Here is a 25,630-nt window from a genome sequence, read left to right as displayed (position 1 = left end):
TGTAGACCGAAGGAATTCGATTTTCGAATTTACCCACACAAAACATGAGGGGTGCTGGAGGTGGTCAACGTGGGTGAATACAAAACACATTCGTTTAACCTTTAAAAAAGATCACTGCGGGGCGCCTGGGTGGCGCAGTCGGTTAAGCGTCCGACTTCAGCCAGGTCACGATCTCACGGTCCGTGGGTTCGAGCCCCGCGTCGGGCTCTGGCTGATGGCTCGGAGCCTGGAGCCTGCTTCCGATTCTGTGTCTCCCTCTCTCTCTGCCCCTCCCCCGTTCATGCTCTGTCTCGCTCTGTCCCAAAAATAAAAAAAAGTAAAAAAAAAAAAAATCACTGCGTTTTTATAAAATTAAACAGAAGTTTACCATATGACTCCCCGAAAGCCTATGTTCACACAAAAGTCTACACACCTGTGTTTTAAATTTTTTTTTAATGTTTATTTAGTTTCGAGAGACAGAGTGTGAGTGGGGGAGGGGCAGAGAGAGAGGGAGACACAGAATCGGAAGCAGGCCCCAGGCTCTGAGCTGTCAGCACAGAGCCCGACGCCGGGCTGGAACTCACGGACCGCGAGATCATGACCTCAGCTAAAGTTGGATGCTTAACCGACTGAGCCACCAAGGTGCCCCTAAATTTTTTTTTTAATGTTTATTTACTTTTGAGAGACAGAGAGAGACTGTGAATGGGGGAAGAGGAGAAAGAGAGGGAGACAAGGATCGGAAGCAGGCTCTATGCTGACAGCAGTGAGCCTGATGAGGGGCTCCAAACTCACAAACTGTAAGAATATTACCTGAGCTGAAGTCGGAGGCTTAACCTACTGAGCCATCCAGGTGCCTGGGAGCCATCCATTTTATTGTGGGTGAAGACAAAGAAGGGTGACTGCTTTTGTAGAGAATGACATTTTGTCTGTAAGGTGTCTCCCTCTAGCTGACAAATGGGACATTTCTTAGAACAAAGAGCCTGATTGGTGGTTTGGTCTAGAATTTCCAAGTTAAACCCCTTTCCTTACTTCACGTTTAGCAAGCTCTGAGTGTTGACTTCTGCTGCTTGCCTCCCTTGCCCAGAGCTAAACCCATATTTCCACACCGGGAATGCTCAAATCCCAGCCATCAGACGTGGGATTTTCTTTTCCAGCCTTGGGTGCCTCCTGCTTGGAGGAGGGAAACGGGGCCCCTGGCTGCCCATGCCACACTTCCAGCAGCACGAGACCCAGGGCTAAGGCTGAGTGTCTTACAGATGACAAGGAGACAGGATGCTTTCACTAAGAGTAAAGCCATTCCTGAAATCGAGTTTGCGAAAAATGTTCCGCAGCATCTCAGGAGGTGCCCGGGAGCGTCTTTATTCTTCTTGGCGGAGGCTCTAATGGAAGGTTTTGGCCTTGATGATTCTAAGTACCTCCATTTCATGAGGAGATTCTGAATAAGAGAAAATGCCCTTCAGGGTGTATGGCCTACTTTTCTTCCTTTGTGTACAGCAGAGTGAGGGCCAGCTCAAACCCGCTGTTGAGACTTCAGGCTGGATTCGGGACAGAAGGCAGGGGAGACCCTCGAGAGGGCAGCCTGCACTGTACCTCTGCCCTCCGGAGACTCCATCTCATGGTTCTGCCCCTCTCGCAGGAAGCCCCTAGGCAGGATGAAAACTGGTCGCAAATAAGTCAAGGAGACAGGTTCATGGGGTTTACTCAAGGCCTGGGCTACAGCCAGGTCAAGTGCCTGCTTTATTCAGACAGGAACTTCTCAAGGGGACCACAGCCCCAGTGTTTCCACATTCTGAGGGCAACTAGGAACCAGACGGGAATCTAGAAAAATAACGCATTGATTCAGACAATCAAAAAGACCACACTAAATCAATTTAAGGCAGACTGGTCAGGGTGAGAGAACAGAAGATGTGACGGAAAGGACAGAAACCTTTGGCAGCTCGGGCCAGGGTGCGGCCTAGCGGAAGTAGTTAGGACATTCGTGGGCAACCAGGTGCCAGGCTCGCTCAAAGGCCTGCACGACGGCGGGCTCCAGGGGCCCTTCCTCAGTTGCCGCCAAGTTCTGTGCCAGCTGCTCCAGGCTGGACATGCCCAGGATGACTGCGTCCCCGTGGGCACCCTGCAAGGGGAGACGGCCGCGGGTGAACATCTCATGCGCTGTAGTGACTCCAGCCACACGCCTGCCCTCCCAGCCCCGCCCCGCCCCTGCCGAGACTCGGGCTCTGAAGTTTATTTACGCCGTGCACAGTTCCGCAAAAAACTTGAGGCGCCTTCCACAATTTCAACTATGTGACTCCAAACCCTGTCTTCTTTCCCTCTGCTGTCATACTGCTCATCCTCGGACAGACCTACGTTCAGAGCCCCGTTCTGCCACCCGGCAGCTGTGTAAGCTTGGCTTACTTACCTCACCTGTCTGTGACTCAGTCTTCTCTATTTTCAGGGTGGTTATGGGAATGAGAAATTATGTAAAGCGCTTAGCCCCCATTTATTGAGAAACTACCATATATACGGCAGACCCGGTGCAACTGTATGTATAAGGCTGATACAGGAGAAAAGTTTTAGCTGAGAAGACAGGGGACACAAGAGAGAGAGAGGGGAAACCCGAGGTCCCACCACAGAGTGAGACTAATGAGTTTGGAGAGATTTTCTGCCCCCTTCCTGGCTGTGTGAACCCATCCCCTCATGGAGAACACACTTCCTAAGGCCTAAGTACTAACTAAAGACATGTTTGTGAAGCTCTCATCCCAGGTCTGGGGCTCAGACATCCACTAAGAACAATGGAAGAATCTCTCACCATCAGGGATGGGGCCGAAAGAAACTTCGGAGGGAAAAACTACTTAGATGGGGCGCCTGGCTGGCTCAGTGGGGGCAGCATGTGATTCTTGGTCTCGGGGTTGTGAGTTCGAGCCCTATAGTGACTGTGGAGATTACTTAAAAATAAAATCTTTTCTTTTTTTTTTTTTCTTTCTTTTTTTTAATGTAGGGGCCTGAACTCACCACCCCGAGATCAGGAGTCACGTGCTCCTCCGACGGAGCCAGCCAGGAGCCCCCAGAATAAAATCTTAAAAAAAAGAAGCGGCAGAAGCGACTTAGAAGTCACCTAGGGGTAAGTCTGGCTGTCCTCAGAGGGCAGTAGCAGCACGTCCAGAACAGCGGCTTACCTGGAGCCCGGAGTGGTGGTACATCCACCGGAGGGCGGCCGAGGTCATGCTGGGGACGCTGCGGCTGTACACAGCCTGCAGGGCCTTCTCCACCAGGGCAATGGCCTCGAAGTGGTGCTCCTTCCAGAAGCTGGGCAGGTGAAGGGGGTGGCACAAGGGTCAATAAGACGGGGTCACAGCAGGGCTACAGCCAAAACGCCAAGCACGGCAGCTGTGCCCACCTAACTCTGCAGTGAGGAGGGACCAGCGTCTCTCCGGCAGCAGAACCAGTGTTTCTCCCGCTTTATCGGGCAGCAGAACGACTGGGCGCGGGAGGCAGTCAGAGGGACCTCACCAGAGACCCCACCTTTAACCTCTTTAGGAGTTCTTTTGAACTCGTAAAGCTGCCCTATGCTTACCTTACCTAGTGAAGCAGAGGTGACCAGTACGGGGGGGGGGGGGGGCGGTGAGGGGGGGGGCAGGACTCGGCCCCAGGCCCCGTGAGTGTCAACCCAGGGCTCGCTCCTTCCTTCCTGACAAGTGGTAAGCACTTCTCAGGGAAAAGCTATGACTTGGAAGGCCCGGTGTAAGGGGCAGGGATCCTCGTTTATTCACAGAGGTCCAGAGAACACCAGAAGCACCAGAGTTCAGGAGATGTACGTCCAGGCAGCGGGGAAGACCTGGGACCCCGGGAAAGCAGCGTAGAAGCTCTCCACTTCAGATAAGGGGGACCCCGTGCCCCACCCATCCTGACGCAGCCCACCCCCAGCTCACCGATTCCTGTAGGTCTCAGCCCAGGTATTCCCGAAGAAGCGGCCTATGGGTTGTTTCCCGTCCTTGTCCTCGTACTTGTACTTGCCAGTCAGCAGGCCCCCTGCGGGAAGACTGCCATCAGATCTGCTGGCTCGCACTGTTCCCAGAGGCTGTTCTGGACTTGAGGGGTGGGATGGCAGGGAACCCAGGAGAGCCAGAGGACCCAGCCCAGCCTCCCAGGTCCTGGGCCGGGCATCTACTATGTCAGGAATAGGCAGACACAGGGGCCAGGAATGCCCTCCCGCCCACGGGGCAGCCCATACCAGCCAGAGGGTTGTAGGCGTAGAACCTCAATCCAAAGTGCCTGAGGCAGGGGAGGAGCTCCGTTTCCACCTGCCGAGTGGTGGCGTTGTACATGCCCTGCAGACAGAAGAGCCAGATGGAGAGGGCGCTTGTGTCCAGGGAAGAGACCCCAGCCTTCTTTTAAAACTGCCAGTCAAAGGGCGCCTGGGTGGCTCAGTCGGTTGAGTGTCCAACTTCGGCTCAGGTCATGATCTCACGGTTCGTGAGTTCGAGCCCCACATTGGGTTCTGTGCTGACAGCTCAGAGCCTGGAGCCTGCTTCTGATTCTGCGTCTCCCTCTCTCTCTGCCCCTTTTCTGCTGGTTCTCTGTCTCTTTTTCTCTCTCAAAATAAATAAGCATCAAAAAAATATGATTAAAACTGTCAGTCAAAACCTGCCCAGGACCTCAGCAGTGATTTCCCAAATCACTAGTGGTGGCAGAGGCTGGGGAGACGGGGCTGGGTCCAAGGCAGGGAAACCCAACTGGCTATATCATTGCACAAATATCTATTGTTGCCAGCCGTGGGCTGGACGCTGCATTCCCGAACACAAGTAGGCCAGGTCTCTGCCTCTGCCTCTCACAGATGTTAGAGTCAAGCTCAAAACACAGAAGGAAAAAAAACAACAACACAGAAGTAAGTATCTGTCAATAGATGAATGCAGAAGGGAAGATGTGGTACATATACACAACGGGGTATCACTCAGCCACATAAAAAAGGATGAGATCTTGCCATTCGTGACAACATGGAAGGACCTACGGAGAATTATGCTAAGTGAAATAGGTCAAAGAAGACAAACATCGTATGATTTCACTTACACGTGGAACCTAAAAATCAAATGAACAAACAAAAAAGCAGAAACAGACCCACATATACAGAGAACAAACTGCCAGTTGTCAGAGGGGAGGGGGTGGGGGATGGGCAAAAAGGGATGAAAAGGAGCGGGAGATACAGGGTACCGGTTATGCAACGAAGAAGTCACAGGGACGAGAGGTACAGCAGAGAGAATACAGGCAACAGTACGTACAGCGTTATGTGTTGACAGGTGGTAGCCACGCTTATGATGCACATAACACAGCACAGAGACTAGCGGGATCAGTATTTCGTACGTCTACAACTAATGTCACATTGTGTGTCAACTATACTTCAGTTAAAATAAATACACACACAGGGGTGCCTGGGGGGCTCAGTCGGTTGAGCATCCGACTTCGGCTCAGGTCATGAACTCACAGTTTATGAGTTCGAGCCCCGCAGCAGCTCACTGCTGTCAGCATAGAGCCTGTTCCAGATCCTCTGTCCCCCTCTCTCTCTGCCCCTCCCCTGCTCACTCTTTCTCAAAAATACACAAACATTAAAAAAAAAAAAAAAAAAGAACCTTCTTTACAAGAAAAACCCCCACATACACACAGATAAAGACAGAATAAAGGCGAGTTCTGTGATCCCAGTAGATGCTTACAAACACTCTGAATGCACGGAGATGAAGTCTTGATATTGGAGGCTCCTCTGGGGCATCGAGATGGGCCATCTAAGCGGGGCCTGAGCGCTTACTTCTACCAGGGAGAAGGGGAGGAGTGGTCCAGGCTGACGCACAGAGACAGGGCAGGAAGGAAGGGCCCGAGGAGCACATGCGAGCCATGAGGGGAGCCAGGGCCAGAGCCAACAGGTGCCCGTGGGTCAAGCTGAGGAGCCTGCCCCTCATCCCCATGGCACCCGGCAGCCCTCTGCAGGCTGTCGGCAGGGGAGTGGCTGCTAGGGAGAGGGCACAGGGGCAGTCGGAGGGGCCAGGGGAACCCGGGATCAGCAGCAGCCCCGCGGACGGGCCCTGCAGCCCTGGCCCTCACCTGGTACACGGTGGGCAGGATCCAGCCGCTGCTCTTGCAGAGGGTACAGATCTCGGCCACCTCCCAGGCAGCATAGTTGGAGAGGCCAAGCTCCACAAACTTGCCCTGCAGAGGAGAGGCCTCAGTCAGAAGCCGCCACGGCCCAGGACTCTAGAAAGGGGAGACAGGGGTGGGGACCCCGGGAGCGGGGTCTGCCCCCAGCTCTGCTCTGGGACTCCTCTGGTGCCTCCACTCTCCTGGGTAATGGCAGGCCAAGGAGAGGACCGGCAGACCACTTCCTGGAGCTCGGAGGCTGGCCTCACCTCCTGGTGTAGCTGGTGGCAGGCACGCAGCGTCTCTTCCACGGGGGTGTCGTGGTCAGGGGCATGCAGGTAGAAGAGGTCCACCCTGGAGCACTGCAGCCGCTTCAGTGATGTCTCCAGCTGGGTCCGGAGACTGTCAGGCTTCAGCGATTTCCCTTCCCAGGGATTGGCCTTGGTGGCGATTTTCACTTTGAGGAGAGAATGCAATGGCTAAGAGGCTTATTGTGTGACCCTGTCTAAATTATTTAAGATCTCTGAGCCTCAATTTGCTAATCTGTAAGATGGGGATGAAACAATGGAACTGTCTCATAGGGAGATCATGAGCATTAAATATGTAAGTTCCCAGTGTTCACTGCTGCTTTAATCACTATTATTAGTCACCAAACTGCTGGCTGTGCCAGGCCCAGCATTAGAGGCACACTTGCTCCCTGCCCTCAAGGAGCTCACAGTCTAAAAGGTGATGTTATGACACAGTAGAGATAAGCACCTGGTGCTAAAAGAGCCCAGAGTACAGGGTTGTGGCCATTCTGGGAATTCCAAAGAAGGCTTCCTATAGGGATGACCCAGGAGCGGAGTCTCTAAAAATGAGTCACAGCCAACATGGGAGGTTAGGAAGCACATTCCAGAGCGTGGGAATGCAGGCAAAGTCACAGGCCAAAAAAAAAAAAAAAAAAGAAAAGAAAAGAAAAGTATGTGGAGGGCCATCCCTGCAATGCTGAGTTCTAAGAGCATCAACTCCAGGCAGGGAGCGGCGGGACATGGGACAAGAGAAGGGTCACAGACCTAATCACAAATGGTTTTCTCAAATACCATCCACCAAACGCAGCCATGTTCACTGTGTCTGTAGTCGGGAGACAACTAAAAGGGTGGGCCTGGAAACAGGAGACAAGAGGCTGCCTCAAGAACCCTGGAGAGACAGAGCTGCCCGAACAGGCATCACTGGCACACTTCACTCTGAGAGACAGGTCAAAGGCAAAGGCAGCAGGTGATTACAGATCTCTCTCCCCTTCAGACTCAGAGAACAAGACAGTGTTTTGCCATGCAAGCAGCTCAGAAGGGCCTTAACTGGCTGGATTCCGCACTTTTCACACAGGGCAAAGGCAAATCACCAGGTCACAGGGGAGTCACCAGACTACTTGGGATGTGGGAGGGAATAAGTCCCACCGCTTCTTGTCCACATTGTCTCCATTTCCGTACATTTCTCAAATCCTCTGTGTTCCTGGTGTGAACTTTGCCTCAAGTTCAACCTGTGGACTTTGGCTCAGTGAATGCCTGTACTCAACAAAGCAAGCAGGGAAGGGCTGGAGGAGAAAAACCAATTCAGAAACAAAACCTTCATCGTTTAGGAGGGGCAGGCAGGTTAACTAGAAAGCGTGGGTCTGATTTCAGGTTCCCATTCTGTTCTTCCAGGTCCACCAAGCTATGAATCCAAGGAGGGCCCAGAGGGGGCTCCTGAAAAGAGTAAGATAGTAAAAATAACAGCAAACGTTTACTGGGCCTCACCACATGCCAGGTACCCTCCTAGGCACATCCAATGGCATCAAGCTAATGAAGGGCAGTCCCTCCCATGCACAAACATCCTCCACTCAAGCCACACCTGTCTATTAGCCGTCCTTCCACATTCCAGACACTGCATTTCCAAGCCTGGTCTGCACAGCTGTACCTTCAGCCTTTGATGCCCCTTTCTCTTATTATCGTCCCAGTAAATTACTATTGGTCCTCTAAGACCCAGCTCCAGTGTTCTCTGAACCCTCCATAGGCCTCTCCCTGACCCCATAATCCCCCAAAGTGCTTCCTCCTCTGGGCTTCAACTTTCCCTATTAGACTCTAAGCTCCCTGTGGGTGGGTCAGAGCCACCTTCCCTCCTATAGCCCCATAACGAATCTCCCCACTCCACCCCTGCTCCCCCAGCTTGCTCTGTGGTCTAGCTGCAGCTCTCTCTGGGAGCCAGGGTACTGTTAACTAAAGAGAGCAAAGTCTAGGGACTGATGAAAGACCAGGATGAGAAGAGGTGCTTAGAGAGCCATGGGCCGTGAGGGCAATGGGGAGAGGGAGGAGGTGGAGCTACTGGGGCCCCGCTTTGGGGCACTCGACAGGGTTGGAGGGGGTACTGCAGAGCTCTCTCTGGAGACCAGTGCCCGCAGAAGAGGTGCCCCAAGAAAGCAAGGAGGGGAGGAAGCGAAGAACTAGACCAGGCGCAGGGTAAGACTCGGGGTTCCTGAGCTGCAACCCCCAGAGGAAAGAGAAGGGGAGGGGAAGGAGATCAGGACAATGAACTGTCCGGCTGTCCGGGCGAGACGTTCACGGAGCTGCTGGGAGGTCGGCGCCCGAGAGGGGACGCGTGGCTGGGGCCGGCTGGGCGCCGCACGGTGCAGGGGAGGTACAAGTTACCTCTGCAGTCGCCGCCGCCCAGCCCGAGGCCCAGGCCGCCCAGGATGCTCTCGGACTGGCCGTCGCTGTACATGAAGGCCGTGTCCAGCTCCGTGTGGCCGCGCTCCAGGAAGGCGCTCACGGCCGCGGCGCTGGCTGGGGCGTCCATACGGCGCCCCATCTCCATGGTGCCCAGCACTGTGGCGGGCCGGACCGGGGGCCCCGAGGCGGCTCGCGGTGGAGACAGCGGCCGGGACATGGCGGTGGCGGCGGCGGCGCGAGCCTCGGGCACCCGGGGACCTCGGGTGCAGCGGACGGCTCCTCGGGCCACAGCGCGACGCAAGGCGCTCAGCATGAGGTCGGCGCCTGCGCGCTGAGGCGCTCCGAGCCCCGCCCACCCGTCGCCGGAGAGGAACCTGGAGGCGGTGAGGGAACGGAGACAGGCTGCGTGCCGCCCCACCGCGCACGCTCCGCTTGCTCGCACCGCCCCCAAGGTCTATAGACTCCGCCCGCGGCGCAGGAGGCGGAGCCGCGCGGTTCAGGGGCGGGGCGGGGTTTCGGGTCAGCTGACTTAGGCTGTGGAGACTGAACCCAGAAGCCGGAGCTGTGCTGTGGATCTTGGCGCGGTGAGGCAGGTTTGAGGCTGGGGGCAAGGATGAAGGCTGCGGGTCGGGACTCTGGGGCGTCTCTGCCACATTTTCCAATAACCTCCTCCAGCCCCTAGACCGTCTTGGGGCTTCTGCCCCCTCCTTCGGGTACGAGATCCTGGGACGAGGCTCTGAGCCGGGATTAGGTGGCCCCTGGGGGGCATACGTTCCCCTCCTGAGCATGGCCTCTCAGACGAGCCTGTCCAGGGATTAGTATCTGAGTCCCCTGTTCACCTCCTGGTTCCGGCGGTCGGCCCCCGTCGTGTCCGACGGCTTTGTTTTCTCCAGGGCAGGCCATGGGAGGGGGCCTCGCGGCGATTGAGCGCTGACCCCAGCAGCTGCCCTGTCATTATCCGCGCCAAACAGGCGGCTCGCGCGGGGCTGAGTCACCAGGTGGCCACGGACCTGGAGGCCTTGGAGTGGGTGGTATCCACCAGCGGGGACGCCCCTCCCCTCCACAGACGCCGCGGTTCTGTTGGGAGCCCAGATTGCCTCCTCCCCTCATGCCTAGGACAAGTTTTCAAGTGTGTACATGGGGAGGCTGGGTTTGGAAGACAGGCGCGCGTCTTGTCCATTCAACACTTAAAGGCTGCTTTGCGCCAGGGACTTGCGGAGGGCGGTAGAGGAGCGGGGGACACGAGGCAACCAGTGCTTAGCCTGTACCAGGTACCATCCTCATTTCTTGGCCTGAATTATGTCATTTAATTCTGCAGTTTGTAATTCTGCAGTCTAGGAGGTGGATACCTAGGTTATCCGCGCCCCCCCCCCCCGCCCCCCATTGTATAGATTGGAACTCTGAGGCTCAGTCACTTGCCCCGGAGTTCTATACCTTGTAGGCATCAGGCAGGTCAGTTCTAGGGTGTTCTGTCCTCAGACCTAGGTCATCTGAACTCACGACTAGTTTCCTTCCTTCCCTCCTCCTTTTTCCTTTCTATGTTCCTCTCTGTCTCCTCTTTCTTCCTCAGCACTTTCTGAACCTTTATTGTGCAGCTGGTGTTTCCAGCCCTGAGAGTCCGTCACAGCTAGGGTGAAGGGAGGGGTGTGGGCTTGAAGAGCAGGATTAGCTGAGGAATGTGCTAAGCATTCTTCAGGTATGTGAAGGAGGGGGGGGCGGTGGGGTGACAGGTGTCATCCAGCCAGCCTTTGCAAGACCTCTTTGAGATGACATGTTAGAACTCGGTCTCAGTGTCTCCTTTACCAGGACCTCCAGGGGCAGAAGGACACTCCTCGGGGAAGAGACCACACGTGCGGAAGCCTGGAGGCCTGCAGCTTCCTTGGGAAGCTTCCTTGGGAAGCTTCCATGGGAAGCATCTCCGTGATTCAGCTTGGGATCCGAGAGAGGAACTTGGTATGGCAGGTGATGCCTTCTCCAGCACAGCCTTTCTCAGAGTATGGCCGTGTGCACCAGAATCAGATGGGGTTGCCCTTCTTTTTTTTTTTTTTTTTTTTTAAGATTTTAATTGTAGGTAATCTCTACACCCAGTGTGGGGCTTGAACTCACAACCCCAAGACCTAGAGTCACATGTTCTACCAACTGAGCCAGCCAGGCATCCCAAATCCCTTGTGTTTAAGGCTGCTTCTTGAACCCAAAGACCCTGATCTGAAGTCCAGAGACACTGTTCCTGAATTCTGGACACGTGCCCTCTATGGTTCCAAGACACCCCTGCTGTGGTCCTTGTCAAACCTGTGGATGCAGCCAAACTTTGTTGGAACCCCGGACATCTGTTCTCACAGTGCTATTTGACCAAGAGGTGGGCCCCTTTCCAGAAGCCAGGCCTGGGGCCCAGTCTGGCTCTTTAGCTGGGTCAGAACCTATAGGTGACGGGCTGTACGCACAGCGGCCCCCAGGGGAAGGCCCTCTGGTCAGGATTCATGTGCGTCTTAGAGTGCCCTGAGTTGTACGCATGCCCTGTGCATGGATAGGAGACCACCCACCTAGTGCTCTGGGCCCTCTGAGCCAAGCTACGATTCTCAAGACACCCCCTTCCCTCACTGGGCATGTGCTCACCTTATTTCCTCCCTAACCTGGTGAAAAGGATGGGGGGTGAGGGAGTGGCCTCAGGGTGGTTGAGCTATAGGGTTCTCATCCCTCAAGCAGTCACCAGCCTGACAGCCAGTCAGGCGCTGGGCTAAGAGCCTCATATGCGCTTCATCTGCACCACAAACCCCAAGGAGTGAGTGTCATCATCCCCATTTTATAGAGAGGCTCAGACGGGTTCCTCACTTGGGCAGGGCCACCCGACCTTATCTGGAAAACGGAGACCCTCTCCACTACCTCGCAGGGAAGTTACGAGGGTGGCGATGTATTCATGTGATGGGCTGGATGGGCACACTCAGAATCTGTAAGAGGACGGCGGGGAGTCCAGTTGGGAGGTGGCTGGGGGACCAGAGGACTTGCTCTGAGATGCCTTTATCCCAGCAGAGATACAGTTCTTACCTGGATTGTCTGTAACCTGGGTGGCCTTGCAGGTGCTAGTGGCAAGACATCAGGTCAACAGCTCCCACGTGGGCTGTGCTGAAGGTCATCAAGGTGGGTTACCAGGATGCAGGTAGAGGCTATCAGCACCCTTTCTGGGCCCCGGAGGTACTGCAGAGAACCGGGCAGACAGTGACCTGGATGCCCTTACCCCCAGCTCAGGGCCTCTGCTCGTGGCCAGTCACAGTTGGGCTGAGAGTCTCAAACTTCCTGAGAAGAGAAGCTGACTTGCTTCCTTTCCCTCCCTGGTGCTCCCAGGGTGCTGCGATCTCAGCACTTCCAAGGGTCTGGCCAGGGTGACAGTCCATTTGGGTGCTGTGACAAAACACCAAAGACCAGGTGGCTTATAAACAATACACTTTGATTTCTTTTTTTTTTTTTTTTTTTTTAATTTTTTAACCTTTATTTATTTTTGAGACAGAGGGAGACAGAGCATGAATGGGGGAGGGTCAGAGAGAAGGAGACACAGAATTTGAAACAGGCTCCAGGTTCTGAGCTGTTAGCACAGAGCCCGACGTGGGGCTCAAACTCACGGAGTGCGAGATCACGACCTGAGCCGAAGTCGGACGCTTAACCGACTGAGCCACCCAGGCGCCCCTACACTTTGATTTCTTATGTGTTCTCGGGGCTCGGAAATCCAAGGTCAAGGCACCAGCAGATTTGGTGTCTGGTGAGGGTCCGCCCCCTGGCTCATAGGTGGCTGTCTTTTCGCTGTGTCCTCACGTGGCAGAAGGGGTGAGGGAGCTCCCTGGGGTCTCTTTTATAAGGACACTCATCCCATTTATGAGGGCTTTGCTCTCCTGACCCAAGCACCTGCCAACGGCCCCATCTCCTAATGCCATCACACTGGGGGTTAGGTTTCAATGTACGAATTTGGGGAGCATACAAATGTTCACTCCGTAGCACAGGGCATTGCTTTATGAGGATTCTGGGCCTTCTGAGTAGGAACTGAAGGTGGCCGGAGACAGTCTCAGTCTGGTGAGGAAAGCCTCTGAGCACAGGAAGAGAAGAGGAAGCCTGCCTTCTGGCCGCTGGGGAGGTCGGGGCAGTTAGGCCAGGCCACAGGAGAGCTCGGCCACACCCAGGGACAGAAGCGCCTGAGGCAGCATCGGCAGGGTGGCTATGAGCTGGGGTGTGGTGGGCTCCCAGTTCCCGCTTTGACTCTGGCCTCTGCCGCTTCCTGGCTGGGTACGAGTCCCTTCTGTTCATGGAGTTGATATGAGGACAACATGAGTAAATGCCTGCAAGGTGCTTAACACAAAGCTGGCAAAGAGCTTAGTAATCAAGGGCTGTGATGCGTCTCGCCTGGTAGACACGGCGCCATCTGGCTCCACTTTCTCTCCCTTCTCTTGGACTGTCGCGCAGACGGGGACTGCTTTAGTCACTGTGCAGGGTGCTCGGGCACCGGGAGGAGACTTTCCTGCCTGTTCCTGCACCAGCCACCTTCTGGCTTTGCTGGTGGTGAGAATGGGGAGGTGGTTCTGGACCCCTTGCCAGCGGGCGTCCCACACATGTTGCTCCTGGAGAATTCTGCGTGAGTGCCACGCTTGGGTCCCAGCCACCTGTGCAGCCCCTGGGCCCGCCTGGCTGTCATCCCCTGAGCGATGTTGGCAGATAGCCCTACTTTAAATGAGACGATGTGCTCAACGGGGCCTGCTCTCAGCAGACCCTCCTGGAGTAATTGACAAAACAGATTGGAAACAACGTAAATGTTCAAGAGTTCTGACAGAGGTGCCTCTGAGGGCTCAGTTCTCCGCACTGTAGGGACTCCTTTAACCCTGGTGACATCCGTGTGAGGGCGGTAGTGTTACCACCCCTTTTATAGATGAAGGTATTGAAGCACAGGGGGGCCGGGGCATCTACCCAAAGCTGCAGCACCGTCGAGTGGTAAAGCTGGGATGTCCCTGACTGCAGATCAGCACTCTCCCTGCCCGTGTCATTGGCACGCGTGTGCTGTCATCTTTCTGTCCTTGAGGCTGATTGTCCTCGGATTCAGAGGCTCGGTCTGTGCCAGGTGTTAAAACTGGGGATGGGCATAGCTGGGGGGGCCACAGGATGCAGACCTGCCAGAGCTGAAGGCGCCCTTTCTTTCTCCCCCTACGACCCTCCCTCCATCCCACAGCGGCCATGGTCTGGAAGAAACTGGGCTCCGGCAACTTCTCCAGCTGCCCCAACGGCTCCCTCGAGTGGATATGGGACGTGTTTGGCGAATGCGCCCAGGACGGCTGGGACGAGGCCAGCGTGGGCCTGGGCTTGATCTCCATTCTCTGTTTTGCAGCATCCACCTTCCCGTGAGTACCGGCAGGGGCGCAGGGAGCAGGGCAGGGGTATGGGGTGGGGTGGGGCGATGGCTTCAGGCACTGCTTGGAGGGGCCTCTCCAGATTCAAGGCCATGTGTGCTGCCTCCACTCCCACTCACTGACTTCCAGCCCGCCCCGGAGGGCCCTGCGCTGAACCCCACCCTAGGCTGACACACAGATGATAATAACAAGAATCTTAACACTTGCTGCTCTGTGTTGAGGGTCCAGTGTGTGTGTGGCTGACTTCTAAGCGCTTGATGTGTTTTTTACTTCATTTAATCCTCATAATAAGCCTGTGAAATAGGAACAGTTGCCTTGCCTACTTTATGAGGGAACGGAAACCCAGAGAGGCTAAGTAACTTGCTCTAGGTTGCACAGCTAGGAAGAGAGGAAGCAGAGGGGTGGGTGGGCTGAGATGCCCCAAGCCCTTGTCCTGTGACAGTCTGGTGGTGGGCGGAGAAGCAGGGATTACCAAACAGCGTGGCCACTGGCATGATTGGGGAAGAGGACACACTGTGACCTGGGAGAGTCACTTTGCTGCTCCGTACCTCAGCTTCCCCATCTGCAAAATGGGAATGTTGTTCCCTAACTGCTGGGGTTGCTGGCGTGAGGGAACGTATGCCTTTGCTCGTTGCGTTCACAACCCCATGGCTGGACAGAGCGTGTGCGGGTCAGGGGCGCGGGGACAGGTGAGGTCAAAGAGGTCACCAAGGGCCCTGTAATGTGAGGCATTCTCCCCTGTTAGGAAACGTGCTCTTTATCCTGAGGGAGAAAGATAGGAGTTTAATCAGGAGCTCGGCATCTTTTAAAAATAGCTTTATGGAGAGATAATCCACATACCATATAATTAGCCTATTTACATGTATAATTCAGTGTTTTTCGTATAGCCACAGAGTTGTGTAACCATTGCCTTAATCAGTTTTAGGACATTTTCTTCGCCCTAAAAAGAAACCCCCAAAGCAGTGAGTCATTCCTCATTTCCCACTCCCAGGCCCTGGCAACCACGAGTCTACTTTCTGTTGCTATAAATTTGCCTACCCTGGACATTTCGTGTAAATGGAATCACAGAGTATGCGAAAGCCTGGCTTCTTTCCCTTAACATAAGGTCTTCAAGGCTCATGCATGTTTGGCAGGTGTGAGGGCTTCATTCCTGTTTATGTATGAATAATATTCCCGTGTGTGATATCCCACCTTTTATTCGTTCATCCATTGATGGGCATTTGGTCTGTTTCTACTTTTCGGCTATGCCAGTCAAGGCCACTGTGAGCATTCATGTGCACGTTTTTGTGGGTACATGTTTTCACTTCTCTTGGGTACGTGCCTAAGTAGCAAAATTGCTGGGTCATATGGTAACTGTGTGTTTACTCTTTTAAGGATGTTTAAAAAACATTAAGTTCTTGTTTCATGACGTGGCCTGGCCCTAGTGATGTCATTTTGGGCCTGTGGTTTTCTTTTCTTTCTCTCTCTCTTTTTTTTTTTAAGATTTTTTTTTCATTTTTCTTTTTTTTTTTATTTTTTTTATTTTTTATTTTTTTTTAATTTTTTTTTTCAACGTTTATTTATTTTTGGGACAGAGAGAGACAGAGCATGAACGGGGGAGGGGCAGAGAGAGAGGGAGACACAGAATCGGAAACAGGCTCCAGGCTCTGAGCCATCAGCCCAGAGCCTGACGCGGGGCTCGAACTCACGGACCGCGAGATCGTGACCTGGCTGAAGTCGGACGCTTAACCGACTGCGCCACCCAGGCGCCCCTCATTTTTCTTTTTAATATTTATTTATTTTTGAGAGAGAAACAGCACAAACTGGGGAGGGACAGAGAGAGAGGAAGACACAGAATCTGAAGCAGGCTCCAGGCTCTGAGCTGTCAGCACAGAGCCAGACGTGGGGCTCGAACCCACCGACCGTGAGGTTATGACCTGAGCCAAAGTTGGATGCTTAACCGACTGAGCCACCCAGGCGCCCCTTTTTCAAAGATTTTTATTTTAAGGGACGCTTGGGTGGCTCAGTCGGTCAAGCGTCTGACTCTTGATTTTGAGGTCGTGATCTCACAGTTTGTGAGTTTGAGCTCAGAGTCTGGCTCTGTGGTGATGGTGCAGAGCCTGCTTGGGATTCTGTCTTTCCTTCCTTCTGCCCCTCCCCCCCTTTGTGCTCACTCTCTCTCCCCCTTTCTCTCTCAAAATTAATAAATTTAAAAAAAAAAAGGTTTTTGTTTTTAAGTAATCTCTGTATGCAACGTGGGGCTCGAAGTCACAACGCTGAGATCAAGAATCACATGCTCCACTAACTGAGCCAGCCAGGCGCCCCCAGTGGTTTTCTTTTTAATAAGGAACCGCCAGCTGTTTTCCAGAGAGGCTGCACCATTTTACATTCCCACCAGCCATGTGTGTGAGGTTCCAGGGTCTCCAAATCCCCATCAATGCGTATTTTCTTTGTTATCGTAGCCACCCTAATGGCTTTGCAGTGTTATCTCATTGTAGTTTTGATTTGTATCTGCCTGATGGCTAGTGATGTTAAGCGTAGCTTTTCTTGTGATTTTTGGCCATGTGTGTATCTTCTTTGGAAAAAGGTCTGTTCAGATCCTTTGCCCGTTTGTCAAGTGGATTATTTGTCTTTTTGTTGTTGAGTCGTAAGGGTTCTTTACATATCCTAGATACAGCAGCTTCATCTGACATATGATTTGCAAGTATTTTCTCCTGTTCCGTGGGTTCTCTGTTCACTTTCGCGATGGTGTCCTCTGAAGCACAGAAGTCCTAAATTTGGACAGTGTCCAGTTTATCTCTTTTTTCTTTTGTTGCTCGTGCTTTTGGTGTCCTATCTAAAAAAGCATCGTAGCCTAACCCAAGTCACAGAGATTTGCCCTTATCGTAACTGGGGTGCAGGGGCACAAGAGCACCTAGCTTTGGGGGTCCCACACAGACCGGGTTCGGCCACTCACTGCTGACAGAATCTGAAGGCAGAGACACTGAGTGATGGTGAACCAAGAAAGGAATTTGTTTCCAAGAGGCCGATCCTGGGAAGACCATGGGCTTGCGTCTCAAGGACTGTCTCCGTAGTGCTGAAAATCCATCTGGATTTATATAAGGAAAATGTGGGACAGGGGTCAGTGGGGACATGCTGGTGGGCAGTGAGGGTCAGGTCAGTCCTTGTCTTGGGGTCAATCATTCCGGGTCTTGCTGGCTCAGGGCCGTCCTTGTCGCCTGAGGGAGTAGTTTCGGTTCCCTTCCTGGGATGCTTTGCCCTCAGGGTCTTTTGCCTGAGTTGTGGGATGAGCTGGAAAGAAGAACTTAATCAATTAGAAAGTTTGAGGTCAAAATGGATGTAGGTGAAGCCCTCTTTCGTTATCGTTTCTTCTGAGAGTGTTACAGATTTACCTGATTCTGACACCAGCATCCCTGTGTATTTTTGCCCCACAGCACCAAGCATTTAACTCAGTTTAGGCCCTGTCTACTTTGGGACAGCATCAGATCCCACAGGTTAAGGGCTCAGTCCCACAGGATTGCCCCTCCCCCTTCAGAGGTCACTTGCAAGTCTAGGTTGTCGCCTGTGCTTCTGGTAGGTGTAGACCAGCTCTAGATCAAACCTGCTTGGGTTTGATTAATTTGCTAGAGCGGCTCACAGAAGTCAGGAAAACATCTTACTCACTGGATCACCAGTTTATCACAAAAGGGTGTAACTCAGGAACAGCTACATGGAAGAGATGGAATTTCTAATTTCTCTCCCAGCGTGCCGCCCTCCCTGAATCTCTTACACGTTCACCAACCTGGAAGCTCTCTGAACCTGCCTGTTCCATTTCTTGTACAGGCTTTGCTACACAGGCATGCTTGATTAAATCAGGGCCACTGGCGATTGACTTCATCTCCAGCCCCTGCCCCCTCCCCAGAGGTCACTGGATTGGGCCGGAAAGTTCCAAGGGTTTAATCACATCATGGCAACCAGCCCTCCTCTTTGGAGGATCCAGAGGCTTCCCAAAACTTAACCTCGTGAACATAACAAAAGGCACCCTTATTGTTCTAATCGATTTGCAAATCGCAAGGTTTTTAGGAGCTCTCTGCCAGGGATGGGGTGAAGACCGAATCTAGATTTCTTATTATAAATCGCAGTGTAACAAATTAGCTTTTAAATTTAGGTCTGTTAAGAAACAAAGTTCCACTGGGTAAAATTGAAGATCCAGTTGGTGCTATGAAGCCATTCATGAATTGGACAGCATCCCATCTAGCAAATAGATGCTCTAAGGAGTTTTATAAAATGGAAGATTATAAGAAGGAGAGTGGAGCAGGAAATTATTAGCAGGAAAGAAAGAAAGAAAGAAAGAAAGAAAGAAAGAAAGAAAGAAAGAAAGAAAGGAAGGGTGGTATCAGGTAAATTCACTTTCCTGCAGGGGATCTTACTTAGTAGATTACCTCATCTTCTTTTGATGGGGGATGGAGAGGACAGATGACCTCACTGCTGCTGACCAGAAAATTCCTGACCAATTCAGACTACGTTTCTGGGTTGAAATGCAATTAGGTTACTTATTAAGCCCCTGTTTGGTGATTTGGCCTGAGTGACTCTATCTTGAGCCTGTGGTTTTCTTTTTGATGGGTTGTTGATACAGTTTGAGTGATGTTTTGTATATGGTGTGAGGTAGGCGTTCAGTCTTTCTTTTGCATGGAGATATCTAGTTGTCCCAGTACCATGTGTTTAAAAGACTATGATTCCCCCATTGAATTGTCCTAGTATACTGTCATGGGCTTGACATTTTTATTGAATTGGCTTATTCCAGGTGCCATTGTGGGTATATTGCAAGTCGTCAAAGCAGATGCCATCCTTGCCTTTCCAGAGCTTCTACTGTGGCTCCCTTTATTTATTTATTTATTTATTTATTTTTAAGTTTATTTATTTTGAGGGAGAGAGAGCATGCATACTGCCAGCGGGTGAGGGGCAGAGAGCAAGAGGGAGAGAGAGAATCCCAAGCAGGCTCTGAGCTGTCAGCACACAGCCCAACGTGGGGCTTGATCTTACAAACCGTGAGATCATGACCTGCTGGCTCCTTTTAAAAGGCAGTCTGGGAGGGGCGCCTGCATGGCTCAGTCAGTTAAGCATCAGACTCTTACTTTTGGCTCAGGTCATGATCTCACAGCTACAGAGATCAAGCCCTACGTCAGGCCCCATGCTGACAGCGTGGAGTCTGCTTAGGATTCTCTCCCTCTCTCTTCCCCTCCCCTGCTCTCTCTCTCTTTCAAAATAAATAAGTCAACATTAAAAAAAAAAAAAGGCAGTGTGGGAGTCACAGGGAAGAAGGGCTAGAGGGACAGGGAATAAGACTGGAGGCAGGGAGGCCAGCTTGGAGGCCATGTAAGCCATCCAACAAGCAGCGATATTAGCGGGAGTTGGAGAGGCCCTTCACAGGCTGACCGGACAGGTATGGGTGACTGATGGAGGCCGAGGGAGAGAGAGGCCTTGTTCCGGGCTGAGAGCTTCTCTAGAACTATCTGAGGAGCTGGCTGAGGCTTTTCCTGCCTGCCTGAGCCTGGCCGAGTAACCAGTGAGGGGGGTCAGAGGCCGGAGAGAGAGCCCCAGGTGACAGCAGGAAGGGCAGTCCCCTTTGTGCTCCTCTGTAGGACTCAGCCTTTCTTGAGTGCGGCAGAATCACTCCCCCTGAAATTTATGGAGTCTTGCCAAGACACATGTCCCAGAAGGGGCTTTAGGGGCCAGAGGATAGACCTTAATTAGGGCTTCCGTGGTGCCAGGCCTGTGCCGGACCCTATTCCTGCCTTCAGGAAGCTTGAGTCCGGGAGGGACGGGGATGTCCCGTGTTACAAGGGAGAAGTGGAGGACACTGGCGAGCTCGCCACAAGGAAGCCCTGGGGAGGAAGTGATAGTTCTCAAGCCATGAAACACAAAGAGGAAGAGGAGGGAGTGGGCCGGCCGGCTGCCAGGAACAGGCTGGAGAAAGGGAAATAGGTCCTGGTGGAGGGGGCAGGGGCAGAGGAAGAGCCAGACCTGGGGGCCACGTGAGGACGCGCCCGGGAGGATGCGACTCCTCGCTGAGCAGCAGTGAAAGGCTCTGAATGATTTCAGGGTTTTAGAAAGATCCTTGAGAGGGAGGAAAGATTCGAGGAGGAACCAGGCGTGGATAAGAGACACAGAGGTGGGTGGTTGGGCAGGGGGCGCTCGGACAGGAGGAGGAGAGGGAGAGATGGCCATGGGGAGAACCAGGCCATGCTCTCTGCTCAGTTTCTGATGTTGGTGATGGTGGGGGTGGGGTGAGGTACCACTTAGCCCCCTTTTATTTAAATACACACCAACGACTAAACAGAAAATGTAAAGGCTTAATGGCAGTTGTGTAAAGGTTAAGGGTGACTGGAGCCTCAGGGTCTGGCTGTGACAGGACTGGCCCAGCCCCTATGAGGAACGTGGCTACACAGACCTGCCCTGTGGGGGTTCTGTGAGGACTGGGTGAGTCCATACGCACAGAGGGCCCAGAATTCTCCTGTTACCTGTCATCGGCATTGAGCTCATGCTAAGACCAAGGGTCCAAAGAGAGGGCCTTTGGGAAAACCACCAGCGTATCAGAAGCCACTGGCCTAGTGACGGAGAGCTCTGGGGGTCCCAGCCCTGGCCCTCCCCATTGCCCTTTTTAAAAAAATTTTTTTAACGTTTATTTATTTTTGAGAGAGAGAGAGAGCTGGGGAGGGGCAGAGAGAGAGGAGACACAGAATCTGAAGCAGGCTCCAGGCTCTGAGCTGCCAGCACAGAGCCTGACGCGGGTCCCGAACTCACGAACCGAGATCATGACCTGAGCCAAAGTCCGACGTTCAACCGACCGAGCCACCCAGGCGCCCCTTCCTACTGCCCTTTGAAGGTAATGGGCTGTCGTCTGGTCCATCTTATCACCGGCTGCTCCTGGAGATCGTGCAGCCCCAGGCGTTGTGCTCCCGCCACCGTCCTTTGAACCCCCTTCCCCTCCTCAGAAGAAAGAATGCGGGGTCCCTGTGAAGCGGTCTCAGGGCCTGACACAGAACTTCAGCACCCTGTAAAAACTCCACGTTCCCACTGGGAGATGCCAGGGGGCCACGGAGGGGAATCTGAGTACCGCTGTGGGTGGTTCTGGAAAGAGGGACGCCCCACAGGGTTCCCGGGTGACTTCCTGTGCTTCTGCGGCCCCTGCTCCACTCTTCCCCTGAGTGTCGTCTCCTTCCTCTGCCACAGCCAGTACATCAAGGCCTGCAAGACAGGCAACATGGACCAGGCGCTGTCTCTGTGGTTCCTCCTGGGCTGGATCGGTGGAGACTCCTGCAACCTCATCGGCTCCTTCCTCGCCGACCAGCTGCCCCTGCAGGTGGGCCAGACCGCGGGCAGGTGGGCTGCACGAGGGTCCCCGCTCCAGCGTCCTGATCCATGGTTCCATCTGGCGAGGGCCCCACCCCGTAGAGAGTGCCTTCCGCCCTGCCGTGCGGCGTGACAAAGGGTCGGTCGGTGCCCTTGTCCGGGCCTCAGTTTCTCCATTTGCACACTGAGCACATCAAACCAGAGGATCGCTCTGGGGGCTGTGCTGTTAGGGTGTGGGGCCCCAGAGGAGGAACAGTTTCCCTTGGCAGGTCCAGGTGCCAGGAATCACAGGAATCCTCTGCCTTCCCCACCAGGACTGTAAAGTCTTTTTTTTTTTTTTTTTTAAATGTTTATTTATTTTTGAGAGAGAGGGGCAGAGCATGAGTGGGGGAGGGACAGAGAGAGAGAGAGGGGTAGACACAGAATCCGAAGCAGGCTCCAGGCTCTGAGCTGTCAGCTCAGAGCCGGACGCGGGGCTCGAACCCACGAACCGCGAGATCATGACCTGAGCCGAAGTCGGACGCCCCACCGACTGAGCCACCCAGGCGCCCCAGGACTGTAAAGTCTTGATGGCTCCTGTACCAGCCAGACCAGAGCCCTCACTTAACCTCCCAGTCCCGTTCTGTGTCCTGCACGTTTTCTCCTTCTGCCTCCCTGATCTCTGCTGGGTAGAAACTGTGCTCTGCTCCTTCCCAGATAAGGAGACAGAAGGTCACAGAGGTGAAATGAATCGGCCGGGCCACCCGGCTGCTGACCGAGCACGGCCGTGCTGTCGGCACATGGTCCGCAGAGCCTGGGAGCCCTGTTTGTCTTGCAGACCTACACGGCGGTATATTACGTACTGGCGGACCTGCTGATGCTGTCACTGTACTTTCATTACAAATTTAAGAAACGCCCCTCGCTGTGTGAGTACGGGGTCCCTCTGGTCAGGCGTGTCGGGGGCAGCGGGAGAGCCGGCAGCCTGGGAGGAAGTGGGTTTCCCATTGCCCAGTGATAAACTCAGCGTAGGGCCTTATCTGCAGGTCTGAGCCCCAGCCGGCCACGATGGAGGCCGGAGGGTGATTGGCACATCCCGGCAGGACCGCAGGGACTTCCCTTCTCTTGAGCTCTCATTCAGCAAACGTGGCTTCAGCTGCTCCTCTGTGCCTGGCCCTGGGCTTGGAGCTGAGGAACCGAGGACAAGGACAGGTCCTCGCTGCCCTTGAGGATTGAGAAGGGGGAGGTCAGATGGAGGCACTTGGGGGTGGGGCTGTTTCGCTGGCATTTCCGTGTGGGGTAACCCCCTCCTGATCCTGCTGCCTTCGTCTCTCCCTTACCGCCTGAGGAGAAGGGTGCTATGATTACACCCGTTCTGTAGATGAGGAATTAAAGCTCAGAGAGGTTCGGTTACTTGCCCAGAGTCACACAGCCGCTGAAGGGCAAGGCCAGGACTCAAGTCCTGGTCTGTTTCCTGCCACTGATAACCTAACCATGGCTTTCCACCTGCCTCCCGCCCAGTGTCTACCCCCATCAATTCTCTGCTCCTGTTCATTTTGGCAATGGTGTGTACCACCCCACTGCTGAGGAGTGCTGGCCCCGTGACTGCCCCGAGCGAAGTCTTCCGGGGGCGGACGCTTCTGTCAGTGGAGCCGGGCAGTAAGGTGAGGTGCGGGTCTGGTAGGGTGGGGTGTGGATTGGGGGCCGGCTCGTCGTCCCCAAGGACCCTGCCCTGCATGGCCGGGGGGGTGGGCACTGCCCTCTCCCAGGGGGCCTGGGGTCTCGCCCTGCACCTCTGGCCCCTGTTAGGCACTGAGCACCCCCTCCCTCCCAGCCCTTCACTCGGCAGGAAATCATCGGCTTCGTCATCGGCTCTGTCTCCAGCGTGCTGTACCTGCTCTCCCGGCTGCCTCAGATCCGCACTAACGTGAGCCTGGGGCAGGGGTGGGTGGACCCCCTGTGTTGAGGTGTGGAGTTTCGCAAAAGGTCTGGGTCCAAACTCACTGTTGGCTTGGGCAAGTGCATCCAGTTCCCGAAGCCTCAGTTTCTGCCTCTGGGGAGTGGGCATGGGCCGCCTACGGGCACGTGTGTCCCGTGTGTGTCTCAGGGAAGCAGGAGGTCACGCGAGGTCAGGGGCTAGGCCCAGAGTCCTGAGAGGAGAGGAGAGAGTGGCATATTGGGGCCAGGGGGGCTTGTGGGGCAGCGAGGGTCCGTGGGGGGGCGGGGGAGCGGGCCATCGTGGGGCCAATGTCCCATGGGCCCGGAACGGGTGTAGGGGTGCGGGTCGTGGATACCGGGTGCACAGGGAGACGTCAGCTCAGAGCATGCACAGTGCGACAGGGACGTGTGAACAGGGACAACCCAGGGTGACAAGAGTCCTGTCTGCGGCCTCCGACCCCACCCCCTCCTCACCCCTAGTTCCTGAGGAAGTCGACCCAGGGGGTCTCCTATTCGCTGTTCGCGTTGGTGATGCTGGGGAACACGCTGTACGGGCTGAGCGTGCTGCTCAAGAACCCCGAGGTGGGTCAGAGTGAGGGCAGCTACCTGCTGCACCACCTGCCCTGGCTCGTGGGCAGCCTGGGCGTGCTGCTGCTGGACACCATAGTATCCTTCAGGGGCGGGGCGGAGGGCGGGGCGGAGGGCGTGGTGGGGCGGGGCGTGCTGCTGCTGGACCCCATCATATCCTTCAGGGGCGGGGCGGAGGGCGGGGCGGGGTGTGCTGCCTTGGGACACCGTCCTATCCTTCAGGGACTGGGCAGCGTGGGGCCGGCTTGGCAGCCTCCGCCTGCACACGGCTCCGCACCCACCCATCCAAGCACCCCGGGAGGCACCAGACCCGGCGGTGAGCAGGAACCGAACGGCCCTCGCCTGGGAAGCTTACAGCTCAGTGAGGGGGCAGTTGGCATGCATGGAGTGATCAGAGTGTGGCGCCGGGGGCTGTCTTGGTTTAGAAGGTCAGCCAAGGCCACCACAGTGCCATTTAAACTGCCCCAAAGAGGTGCCTGGGTGGCTCAGTTAAGTGTCAGCTTCAGCTCAGGTCATGATCTCGAGGTTTGTGAGTTCAAGCCCCACATCGGGTGCTGTGCTGTCAGCACCAAGCCTGCTGGGGATCCTCTGCCCCGCCCCCACCACCCCAAGCCCGCTCGTCCTCTTCCTTTCTCTCAAAAATAAATAAACATTAAAAAAAAAAAATTTAAACAGCCCCCCCCCACCCCCGGGAGAAGAAGAAATCACGCAGAGAGGCAAGGGAGGGGTGATCCAGACTCAGCTTGTGCAAAGGCCCTGAGGAGTAAGGGGGAAATCAGCCCATCCAGGCCAGAGGAGTGTAGGCTGGAACGTGGAGGCAGCTGTCCCTGAGAGCCTCGAAGGAGGGGCTGCAGCTCCAGACCTTGGCCTCTCAGAGTGAGGGTGACTGGGAAGGAAGAGGGAGCAGCTCCGGAGGGAGCCGGGTCACGTCCGTCCCAATCTCTGCTCCGTTTGGCCTTGACGTCGGCCCCTCCAGATTTCTATCCAGTTCCTGGTGTACAGGAACACGGCCACCTCGGCGGAGCGGCAGCCCCTGCTCCACAGTTGACAGGGACCCAGGCCGAGCCCAGGACAAACCGGGACCTCCAGATGCCACACCCAGGAAGGGACAGCTGTGGGCAGACACGGGGCTGCTGACCGTGGACTGGATCGTGGAGGAGGCTAGGGGTGCCTTGAGCTCCCCACCCACCTCTGAAATCTCTGGGCTGACTCCCGGGAGCCCCGACCGACTCTTCAGGGAGTGAGGAGTGAGAGGGGCACCAGGGCCAGTCCCCCACCCTCTTGGGACACACACCAGTGTCTGAGGCTTCTGTCCCTGGAAGCCTCGAGGAGGGCCTGCAGCCAAGACCTTGGCCTCCCAGAAGGCAGCTGGCGCCCACGAGCTCCCCTCCCTCCGTCTGTCTGCGTGCCCCCCGGAGCGGGGCGCAGGTGCAGCCGGGTGCATCCGGGGCCATCCTCGTGACTCCGGAAGCCCAGTAAATGGTACCTCCCAGCGAGGCCTCTTTCTGTCCTCATTCCTGAGGTGCTGGGGTCTGGGCTGCTCTGGGTGACAGCGGTGGATGGTGATCCGGGCCCCAGCTGCCGGGTCTCAGGTGGGGGCCTAAAGGTCTGGATGTGGCAGAGCCAGGAGCAGATCGCCCAGCCTCCTGGGGACCTCTGGTTTTCTCACCT

The 25,630-nt window shown here is 54.8% G+C and overlaps 2 protein-coding genes across 8 annotated transcripts; one reads left to right on the top strand and one right to left on the bottom strand.

Moving 5' to 3' along the window:
* Positions 1–1,670: 1,670 nt before the first annotated feature.
* AKR7A2 (aldo-keto reductase family 7 member A2) lies at positions 1,671–9,078 on the bottom strand. The gene is made up of 7 exons (XM_047085384.1): positions 8,745–9,078; positions 6,354–6,541; positions 6,052–6,156; positions 4,193–4,289; positions 3,891–3,990; positions 3,138–3,267; positions 1,671–2,095 (listed from the first exon to the last, which is right to left on the bottom strand). Exons 1-7 carry the CDS (start codon positions 9,076–9,078, stop codon positions 1,934–1,936), a joined length of 1,116 nt encoding a protein of 371 aa, XP_046941340.1. The 3' UTR covers positions 1,671–1,933.
* Positions 9,079–9,297: 219 nt separating this feature from the next.
* SLC66A1 (solute carrier family 66 member 1) lies at positions 9,298–25,451 on the top strand. Of its 7 annotated transcripts, XM_047084040.1 has the most exons (10): positions 10,477–10,718; positions 10,943–11,121; positions 11,840–11,900; positions 13,969–14,137; positions 21,338–21,467; positions 22,275–22,362; positions 22,955–23,097; positions 23,268–23,360; positions 23,852–24,037; positions 24,936–25,451. In XM_047084040.1, the coding sequence occupies exons 2-10, from the start codon at positions 11,017–11,019 to the stop codon at positions 25,005–25,007; spliced, it is 1,047 nt and encodes a 348-aa protein (XP_046939996.1). In that variant the 5' UTR covers positions 10,477–10,718; positions 10,943–11,016; the 3' UTR covers positions 25,008–25,451. The 7 variants fall into 7 exon arrangements, with proteins under 7 accessions (XP_046939998.1, XP_046940000.1, XP_046940001.1 ...); XM_047084039.1 differs by lacking the exon at positions 10,477–10,718 and having other exon boundaries at positions 10,864–11,121; positions 24,927–25,451; XM_047084042.1 differs by lacking the exons at positions 10,477–10,718; positions 10,943–11,121; positions 11,840–11,900 and adding an exon at positions 9,298–9,349 and having other exon boundaries at positions 24,927–25,451.
* Positions 25,452–25,630: the final 179 nt, after the last annotated feature.

The sequence above is a fragment of the Lynx rufus genome, unplaced genomic scaffold (genome assembly GCF_022079265.1).
Source record: "Lynx rufus isolate CCGP_SWC_20201006 ecotype Redwood Valley unplaced genomic scaffold, mLynRuf1.p SCAF_2, whole genome shotgun sequence".
NCBI classification, from domain to species: Eukaryota; Metazoa; Chordata; class Mammalia; order Carnivora; family Felidae; genus Lynx; species Lynx rufus.
Note: the sequence above shows the minus strand (reverse complement) of the source record. Positions and strands in the feature narration are given on the sequence as shown.

Excerpts from the sequence above, each read along its gene's own strand:
- AKR7A2 (XM_047085384.1), bottom strand. The coding sequence starts at position 9,078 with ATGCTGAGCGCCTTGCGTCGCGCTGTGGCCCGAGGAGCCGTCCGCTGC. Across the intron at positions 4,290-6,051 it reads TCCTGCCCACCGTGTACCAG|GGCATGTACAACGCCACCAC; the intron begins GTGAGGGCCAGG and ends TTCTGTCTGCAG. Across the intron at positions 2,096-3,137 it reads ACCACCACTCCGGGCTCCAG|GGTGCCCACGGGGACGCAGT; the intron begins GTAAGCCGCTGT and ends CTCCCCTTGCAG.
- SLC66A1 (XM_047084039.1), top strand. The coding sequence starts at position 11,017 with ATGGTTCCAAGACACCCCTGCTGTGGTCCTTGTCAAACCTGTGGATGC. Across the intron at positions 14,138-21,337 it reads TTTGCAGCATCCACCTTCCC|CCAGTACATCAAGGCCTGCA; the intron begins GTGAGTACCGGC and ends CCTCTGCCACAG. Across the intron at positions 24,038-24,926 it reads TGCTGCTGCTGGACACCATA|CCCCTCCAGATTTCTATCCA; the intron begins GTATCCTTCAGG and ends CCTTGACGTCGG.